This window comes from Nanorana parkeri, unplaced genomic scaffold (genome assembly GCF_000935625.1).
Source record: "Nanorana parkeri isolate BGI_ZX_2015 unplaced genomic scaffold, ASM93562v1 scaffold2269, whole genome shotgun sequence".
Lineage (NCBI taxonomy): Eukaryota > Metazoa > Chordata > Amphibia > Anura > Dicroglossidae > Nanorana > Nanorana parkeri.
In genome coordinates this window covers 145,211-155,534 of record NW_017308537.1, presented here as the reverse complement: position 1 = coordinate 155,534, position 10,324 = coordinate 145,211, and the positions used below count along the sequence as shown (strand labels likewise).

Here is a 10,324-nt window from a genome sequence, read left to right as displayed (position 1 = left end):
TAATAATATACACACAATTTTTCTTCATAATAGAACTGTCTTATATTCAGATTCGACTAGTCTTAATTAGGATTATACCTTTCCTTAATATTGATATATGGTATATGTTTATGACATGATTTAACCAGTTTCCCCCGGTTCTGTTTTACTATAGATAATTGTGAAACGATTACTGCTAGGCACAACATTTTGATCATGGTTTTTAATATGTAATTAAAATAAAAATTGTTAATATTTACATATTATTTGTGTGTTTTTTTTCCATGGGAGTATATTCCTTTTTTGGGGTTACTTCTTTCCTTACTATATGAAACCTATTGGGTTTAATACTCCTTGGGAACCTATATAGTGTCATGATATTATAATATAAAAATGTTTTATATATTTAATTTTTTTTATAAAATCTTTTTCTGCAGCCCCTGTTATGAATGAACAGGAAGCCTCTATACTAAGTGCTCCTGTCCATTCATAAACTGTAGATATAGTATGAGTTACTATGTCCATAATCGTGAAAGAACAGGAAGTGATGTAGAGCACTTCCTGTTCATTCATAATTGGGCACACAGAAAACTTACCATGTCACACTAATTTACAAGCACTTCGCGATCAGTCATGACTTGCCTTCACAGAAGTCTGAGCAGGTGGTGCAGGGAGGAGAGCTTAGCCTCCTGTGACACGACTGACAGCAGACTCCTCCCCCGCACAGTGCGGCTCGGCCTCCTGTGGCAGCTGTCTTTCCCGCACTGCTCTCCATCCTTATCTGCCTGTCACAGGAGGCTGAGTGGGGTGGTGCCGGAGGAGAGCTCAGCCTTCTGTGACAGCGCTGTCGGCACTCTCCTCCCCGCCCTGCTTGGTCTTTTGACAGCTTCTCTCTTCCCTGCTGGGCGCTGTTTTGTGTCAGAGAGGACACAGGAGCTACCAGCGAGGAGGAGAGAAACAAGGGATACACCGCATTGTTGGCCAAAAAAAGGGTACTCTTGGCATTTTGCCCAAAGCACCATTTTTGGCTGATCTTTTTCGGCGGCCAAATTTTGGTGCATCCTTACTCCTGTAGTAAACACTGACGTATTTACATTTATTCTAACAACAACTTTCTTTTATCTGCTCCTATAGTATAAGCCTTTGTAACAATCCAAGGGATATAACCTCTTGAGGGAAAGGAACAAAGGTACTATAAAAAATGATTTATGTGAAAAATAATTTCTGTTAAATGCATAGGGAGCGTTGACTTTTATTTTCATCACTGTTCTCAGCAATAACCGCATAATCCCTCCACCTATCAGTTGGCCCCAACTCCATAAATCAATGCTTTTACATCAAAGGCATGCTGTACCATTAAATGATATTTTATGTTTTACATTTTATTTTGGGACAGTGTCAGGTATTCTTAACCTAGCATTCCTTTTTTCACAGAGCACTAGTGATATTTCCAAGGACATGCATAAATGGTAAACTAATTCTGTTTTTGTCGGCAGGCAAATTTGCAAGAAGAATTGAATGAACTCCAGTACAAAAATGAACAACTCATACTGGCTAATGAGAATCTAAGTCGCCAGGTTGAACGTCTTCAAGTGGAAAAGGAAGAGAGGGAAAAAAAAGCAGTTAATTGCTTCAGTGCTTTAGAGGTAATACACTTTTTTTCGTTTTAAAGCTGCTTACTTAACGTGTATCTCAACTCTTAAACACAAATGTTGTAGCTTACCAGCCCTAAGATGTGGTGACTGCATTTGTTTTATTTTTCAGGCTTTAACCCTTTATTTTCACCTGCTGATGCTGCTGGTAACATGCTTTCTGTGCTAAGGTGAAAATGTTCACATGCTGCATGTTGTCACCATAGGCTGCTCTCCTGATTTGGACTACAAATGCCTACTACCTTCTGTTGGTTATGTGTTTAGATGAAGCACTATGATCCTGTGGAATGCTGAATTAAGTTTACTTGCTTAGAAGGATATTACATCAGAATACAGCATTGTGAAGGATTATTTACACACACACACACACACACACACACGCACACTATAATAGGCATATAGACAACTAAGATTGCACGACAGCTCCATACATAATATATCTGTACATTAGAATGTCAGTAATACAATCTGTACATATCAGCATATGCTCTGTTGCATTCCCAACACCCCTTCTCAAGAGCATATGCTATATGACATTTAGCTTCTCTCGAAGGAAACAGAGGATCCTTTGCCAATAGCTTGGTGTGTGCATCTGCCATCATTTCTTCTGATGAGCAATATTGCATGTTGATAATAGCTTGCTCTTGAGTGTCCCTAAGCAGATAATACTTCACATTCATGTGCTTGGTTCTAGGGATGACCCTTTCTGATTGAAGACAACCAGGGATGTATAAAGCTGACACAAAGATTGGGGTGGGGTTTGACATGTCTATACCCATGTCCATTAAAAGCTGGCAGATCCATATTGCTTCTTAAAGAGCATGTGCTGCTGCTATGTATTCAGCTTCAGTTGAGTAAAGTGCAACCGTTTGCTTTCGGCTAGACCAGCCTATGGTTCCTTCTCTGTATTGGAAGATATAACCCCCTGTGGATTTGCGGTCCCAGGGGGTGTGGAATTCCTATCGCCTGAGACATGGGGAGACACTCATCGGCGAGTCGGTTTTTTTGTTGTACTTTTTTAGCCCTGCTCCGGACAAGCAGAGCTAAATGTACAGTGTGGAGCCGCTGCTCGTTTTTATACAAGTGATCTGATCAGCAGCGGCAATCGTGTCTGGGCCATTATCCTCCCCCCGCTATGGTTTTTAGAGTCCCCCACTCCTCTGGGGTCCTGAGACCACGGCACATGAGCTCACCATAGAGCCCCTAGAGCAGACTAAGAACGTCCGATCTTTGTCTGCTCTGTGTGATCACTGAGACCAGAGCCCTGTACTTGCAGCACCACCTGTCTCAGCTGTCAGAGAACCTGTCGCCTCCAAACTATCACATAAGGGGTTTTAAGCCCCTATGTGATGGGAATAAAATTTTATTAAAAAATTTAAATTATAAAGTAAAAAAAAAAGTAACCCCGCCGCCCCGTCATCTGCATGCAAATAAATGCACGCGTAGGACATTGTGTTTGTTGAGTGCTGCCTCCATTCCACTGTGTGCCATATTGTGGTAGTCAGGCAGCAGAACTCTCCTACATGCACAGTGTGCATTAAAGGGTAAGTTCCCTTTCCCAGGTAATATGGGAAAGTGGAATTACCCGATCAAATCTGGACCGTGATGACCAATGAGACGCTATTTAGCACAGTCAAATACAGTTTTGATTAGGGATGCACCAATACAGAGTATATGGGACAGTACTTTTACTCGCCTAAATGCTCCGATACCTTCCCCAATACCGGAACTTCCGGTCAGAGGAAGATTGCCTAAGGGGAGAATGGAGCCAGCTTCCTGTGCAATCAGGAAGTGGGGCAGTGACTAATGACCCACCTCCTGGTTTCCTGATTGGCCGGGAAGCCAGCTCGATGCTGATTGGCTGGGAAGCCGCTTTGTGTAACAGGCTTACCTGTCCCTCGGTTTACAGCGCGGCTCGCAGCGCCGTCGGAGATTCGCGACGTCAGTTGCGACGTCACGAGACTCCTCCTCCTCTCCCTAGTTAAACCCGGCGGTTACACTTGCCTGGCGTTCGAGCAAGTGTGAAGACGCCAGGCAAGTTCCCCGTCGGACTGCCACGAACCCCACAGCTATTTGGGCCGGTCAGAGCTCCACCAACACTGCCATCTCAGCCCAACATACTCGGGCTTCCTGCACTCCTGGATAAAGGCTGCTTCCTCCTCAGCTCTCTGCACCCAGCACTAGGATCATATTACCAGAGCCTGGACTGCCTTTCCCCTAACGTTCCACCGGAGGGCACCAACACCACTCCTGCAAAACCTCTCCACAGAACTGCAAGTACTTACTTATAGACTGTCACTTCACATATACCTGCATACTAACAGGACTGTGGAGAGCTATTATTCTGATTCACTGTGGATAGCTATTATTCTCATCAACACCTCTGATTGTTGCTCAATTGTTGCCCCAACAAATCAAGCACTGTTTCCATCAATAAACCCTCAATCTAACTCAGGATTAATTGCTAGCTGATTTTGGTGTTACTCAAGACTGCATTCATATTATAGCATAGTGCTACAACCCCTCTCTGCTACCTCTGCAGCTGTGATCCACAACCAGATAAACAGTTGGGGCCTGAGCGTTATACTTTTGCCGGCCAAACATGGAGTCGGCTACCCTGGCCATCAGGCATGTCATTGCCCGGGAAGCCTGCTCCATGTCAACAGAAGCGGCGATACTCAGTATCGACAAGTGACGAAAGCAAGATATCGGTACTCGTACTCAATACCCAAAAAACCTGTATTGGTGCATCTAGTTTTTAATGAAACCTTTTGTATTGGGACAAGTAGATTGTCATGAGGGACAAGTAGATTCGGCCCCCACGTTATCCCTTGTAGTTTAAAAAAAAATAAAATAAATTCCACACCCCTGGGTCTGTGCAGTCTCTGCCCAATCAGCATCCGCATATCCAACTAGTTTGGGATTTGCTGTTGCTGGCATCTCGTAGCTTCATTTGAATCGTTCTTTTTAAGTATTGGATTACCCTCTTTACTGCGTTCCATTAACTCTGACAGGGTGCTGCGACTTTTCTATAAAGTATTCCCACTGCTGCTGCTATATCTGGTCTCGTCACAGTGGCAATGCATAGTAGCTTTCCGTTTGATCTGTGGCACATGTTATTGTGGGTTAGCAAGTTTTCTGCTTCATTGCTCTTTTAGTAGCCTGGTTCGATAAATGTTTTTACTTCCTTTGCATCTTGCATGTGGAATTGTTCCAAAATGTCTGCAATTTTCTGACTTTGGTTGAGAAGATCGCTCCCATCTTCTTGAACTAACAAATCGACTTTGTACGTAAGATTCACAAGCTCGAGAAGTTACCTTGAAACCAGAGGCTCGGGTTTAAATTTAAAAAGATAAACTTTGTGTCAACTACAACATTTATTTCACCCCTATCCGAAATGCCCAATTAAAATCAATTGGCAATGTTGTCAAACTCTCTCACACACCCATACATATTGGCGTATTAATGGGGCTAACAGGCAGTGATTGTTGGATTAAGATTGTATTCCGGCGGACCAGCCTATACTCAATACTGCGATCAAAGCTGCTTTTTATTGACCGGAACAACAAGAAATGAGCAATATGCACTGAATATGCAAACACATATTAATTAGACTGTTATGATTATTGCATAAAATGTATCCCTTGCCGGCAGGCTCACACTTTTCAGCTATACAGTAGGATCCATTCAACCTGATTCTGAGTCTACTCCACAGGATTGATGGAGAGCATTCCAGTGAGTCTCATCGTATTAAACTGGATCAGGAAAACTTGGTGCTCGGACCTTATCAGGCTCCTGGTAGGCCCTCCCAGGTCATCCATATAATGTGTCCCGGGGGTCAGTTTGCCACCCTGCTTCTCAGTCGCTGATTTAATATCTTGGCTGTTGAAGCACAGGAACAGGTGTCTATTGGATTTAGTCATCCCTATGCTCTTGAAAGTTAGGAAATCAAGTACTCACCAAGTTTACCATTGCATTTGTAAAGCATACTTTTTCTTGGTGCGAGACAAGAAAATTGCATCCAAGAACTTGGGACTTCAGGTCTGTTCTCCAGTTTGGTCTGACTTGTCAATTGGCCTTGATTTCACATCATTCCCCAGTGACTCCGTGGGATCTCAACCAGGTTCTGTTGGCTCTTCAAAGTCCACCCTTTGAAACTTTTGGGGATTTTTCTCTGTGTAGCCTTGCTTGCATGGTAAGCCCCTTCCTAGTACTTCTGTGAGGCGTGTTTCTGGGTTGGTTGCCTTAACCTGTAAAGAACCATTTCTTGTACCACAAAAGGACAAAGTTGTTTTGAGCCCCAGGCCTTTTTTCTTGACGACAAGGTGGTTTCTTCCTTTACATTTAATCAGGACAATGTTCTAACACCTCTGTCTTGCTCCTAAAAATTCTAAGGAGATTTCTTTCCAGTGTCCGAATGTGGTAAGTTTATCTTTCAACTACAGATCCATTTTGACAGTCTAACTCTGTTTGTTCTTCATAAAGTTACCCATCAGGGACACTCTGCTCCCTTGTTCCACTATCGCTAGGTGGATTCAACAGCTTATCATTCAAGCTTATGACCTCAAAGTTTCCCCCTTCCCAGTCAAAGTGCACTCCACTTGATCAGTTAGTGGTTCATGAGCTTTTCAGCATCAGGCATCTGTTTCCAAGATTTGCAAGGCTGAGTGGGACACTTTGTGCAGCTATCCAGCATATCCTCCACAATAGTTTTGGAGGCTGAACTGGAAGATTATGGTGCCTGGAATGTAAACTTCAGGCCCTGGGCTTGCAGCACGCTTTCCAAATCTAGAGCCTCGAGTATGCTGTGCGGGCCAAGGATCAGGTGCTACTACATTTATTGCAAACGTGTTTCCCATCACCCCCATCCATGGAAAGGGTTTACACGTTGGACAATTATGTGCTGCGTTACTAACTACTAGAGGGTTGCATACACACTACGCGTTCTATTCCCACTTTTTCAGCATGAGTTAGCTGCCTCCCGCCATTGCTCCTAATTGCAAGAGACACGCTATTGCATCTTATTTAGTCCTTGCTGCCATCTGCAGTGACCTGGTCACCTCCAGCTATTTGCACCTCTTGCTCTGAGCAGCTGGTTTGTGAGGTGTGTTTTTTTGTGTCAGGTGTTCTCTATTAAGTTGCCTCTATTACGCAGTGGAACATGTTGGATCCCAGCTCAAGCTCCGCTAACATTTCCAAACCGGCCTGTGGTATCCTTCCTCAGGGATCTGACCCCAACAGCCTGGATCATTGTTCCCTGCTTGAGTCGGTGCATTCTTCAGTTTCTTCATCAGGCATGCCCCCCTCATCTACCTTATCCAGAGAAGAGTTCTCTAAAGTCATGTTTGATTTTATGGCTCAAATTACTACTATGATTGGAATGCAGAGGCTGTAAGAGTACTCCTATACCTTCCCTTCTATCAGACATACCTGCAGCTGGAACAGCTTCTAAGGTTCATCTATCTGAGGCTCTGTTTGACAAAGTCTCAAATCCTTGATGCATCAATTTGTTCCTGCTGCCATAGCTCAAAGATACCATATGGGTTCTTATGTAGTCAAGAAGTGGGCTATTTCAAGTGTGGATCTGGCAATATACCACCTTTTAATAAAATACTGACCATACCTCATAATGATGCACCGGTGTTTAAAGATCTCCTTTTCATCATGAATGTCTTTTTGGTATCTCTTTGGATACCCTCATAAAGGATGTCTCTGGGTGTAAAGGTATCAATTTACACCAGCTAAAGAAGTCTAGGTCACAAACTTGAGACTCCAAGCCAGGAAAAGTTCCTTTTGTTACTCTAAGGCCAGACCCAAGCCAGGGGCCCATTTCTATTGCAAAACCCGAGCCTCTAAATCTCCCAAACCTTCAGACAAGTCCTTTTCAACATGAAGGGAAACCCCTTCCAAAGTGGAGGGATGTCTGTTGGCATCCCTCTTTGTGAACACCTTGCCAAAAAGCATCTCAGATGCCTGGGTAAGATGTTGTTTACAGGGGTTTTGAACTATAATTAAGTTCTCTGCCCCATCCACGTTTCATGCTATTGAGCCTGCCTGTGTCGCTGCCAAGACTAGCAGACATCCATGCTGCTCTGGTGATCTCTTCACCCAAGGAGTTATTGCCATTTTTTCCAACAGCAATTTGGTTTCAAGTTTTTAATATCCAACAATTATGCGGTTTCAAAACCAAAATGGGGGGTATGCACCGGATTTTGGTTCTGAAAGATTTAAATGCCATTAGAGTGCAGAAATGTCACATGGAATCCACCAGGTCTATCATAGCCTCCCTCCATTAGGGAGCATTTTTAGCCTCTGTGAACATCAAGAATACATATTAGCATGTCCCCATTATTTCAGCACACCAATACTATCTTTGTTTTGCCGTGGGTACTCAACATTATTCTTTTTTTAACCCTACTGGCTTGTCTTCAACACCCTGATTGTCACCAAGAAATTTGCACCATTGCTAGGCTTACTACACTCCCAGGGAATTCCCATTGTAGAATACCTAGATGATTTCCTATTGAGAGAAAAGTCAATGCACATACTGACCGATAATGTAAAACAGACAGTCTACACCTCTAAAAAGGTTCGGTGGGATCCTGAACCCTCAGAAGTCCGCATCGGAACATGATACATTGCTGGGTGTATCTGGGTCTCATCCTAGACACAGCTCAAGTGAGAAAAAAATCTAACCCTCTGCTCCCAGACTTGAACTCTACAGTCCAGGAGTCATCCAACTTTGCAAATCTACTTGAAAGTTCTGGGCCTGATGGTAAGCTCCTTTTTGAAGCAGTGCCATTTGCTCAGTTCCTTGCCAGACCGCTACAAAGACATGTTCTGTCGTCGTGGGGCAAATTGGTTCTGTCTCTAGACAAACTGACTCCGAAGTCCAAGTTTTTTTTCTGTGGCATTGTCGCTCAGGAATTCACCTGAAGTTGGAGAAATCCTTTCTCCTGCCGTCTTGGAAGATCCTCACAATGGAAGTCAGAAGGGCTAGGGAAGACTCCTGGACACCTTGTTTGTGCAGAGAACCTGGTCTACAGAGGAGTCTCATCTCCTGATCAACATTCTGGAGCTCTGAGCATTTTGGCATTCCCTGCAACTCTGGACACCCCAATTGGAAAGTCATCTGCTCTGGACCCAGTTGAGCAGAACCACAGCAGTGGCATATATCAGCCATCAGGAAAGAACCAAAGGTCTGGCTGCAGCAAGAGAAATTATAAGATTTTAGTCTGGGCTGAACTTTGTGTTGCATCCTTGTCTACATTTCACATTCCAGACGTGGGCAGTTAGCAGAAAGACTACCTCAGTTGGCAGCGTTTGGACCCGGGGTAATGGTCTCTACACCCAGAAGTCTTTCTGGATCTGTGTCACAGGTGAGGCATGCTGCACGTGGACCTCCTGGCTTCCAGGTGCAACACCTAACTAAGAAAGTTTGTCTTCAGGTGCAAAAATCCTCTGGTGAAAGCAGTGAATCTTCTAGGGACTTTGCGGGATCCGTACAGCCTGATCTATGCCTTTCCTCCTCTGTAACTCCTTTCTCGTCTACCTCACGGTATTCAGATGTGTGGCATTCTGGTGGTCCTCATAGCTCCAAACTGGCCCAGGCAAATGTGGTAATCCGACCTGATGATTCTCCTGGCAGACACCCCGTGGGCTTTTCCAGATCACTTATCTCAACGACCTTGCTTTACCGCTGCTGGATTTACTGGCATGGATGTTGAAGCACAGGTCTTAAGAGAAAGGGGCATCTCTGATTTTGGTCATTTCCATGCTGTTAAAAGCTAGGAATTCTACCTGCTGGAAAGCTTACTGCACTTGGTGCATGGACTGAAGGTTTCACCCCAGCAAATATTCGGTGGGAAGGATCCTAACCTTTCTGCAATTGGGTCTGAATCAGCATTTGGCCTTGAGTACCATCAAGGGGCAAATTGTGGCCCTTGCAATATTATTTTAAAATACCACTGGCTTCCCATTCTTCAGGCAAGACTGTTTTTTTCAGGGTGCGAGTCATGTGGCCCCTTCTTTACAACCACCAGTGACTCTAGAATTTAAATTTTGATTCTGCATTTCAAAAACTGCTCTTTGATTCCATCAAACATATTACCCTTGTCTTTTGGTATTCCCCTGGTTTTACCAGTGGATGCCCAGGCCTCATCTGATTCCAGCTTCAGGCATAATGTCCTCCAGTCAACTCTCCTCCGTTCTCACCTCTCCCCTAGTTTTACAGTTTTTGTGTTTTTGTTAATGTTGCCCACCCTCACTTCTGCTTTTGGACGTTCCAATTGTCTCAGAATAAGGTGAATGTTGTGTTCTTTTAATGAATGAGAAAGAAAAATAGGATTACCGTAAAATCTTTTTCTTGGAGTTCATTAAGGATACAGGTCCCAACCCTCTGTGTTTGTGATTTTACATGAGTCAGACTGCTGCATTCTGCAAGACCCATTCTCTGTTTGTCATGCCTGACGGCCCTTGTAAGGGTTCTTCAGTCCAGTTCAACGTTGGCAAAGTGGATTTGCTGGGCAATTTCTTGATTGGGATTTTGCCTCTCCTCCCCGCTGTTTCATTTAGCTGAAAAGTAATGCAAGTCAGTAATGTGATTAGCCAGCTCTAACACTACTGCCAGTTACCTGTAACGTGTCAAACCTTTTCCTCCACTTCTTTGGGACTGCTTTTGGAGATCCCAATAG

At 43.9% G+C, this 10,324-nt stretch overlaps 1 protein-coding gene across 1 annotated transcript in view; it reads left to right on the top strand.

Moving 5' to 3' along the window:
* The window catches only part of SPDL1 (spindle apparatus coiled-coil protein 1), a gene marked incomplete at its 5' end in the record, with an annotated part of 79,068 nt that overhangs the window by 23,273 nt on the left and 45,471 nt on the right, over positions 1-10,324 (top strand). Inside the window, one exon of the mRNA XM_018573196.1 lies at positions 1,476-1,625. Within this exon, the coding sequence (XP_018428698.1) occupies positions 1,476-1,625 (150 nt within the window). The remainder of the gene's footprint in view (positions 1-1,475; positions 1,626-10,324) is intronic.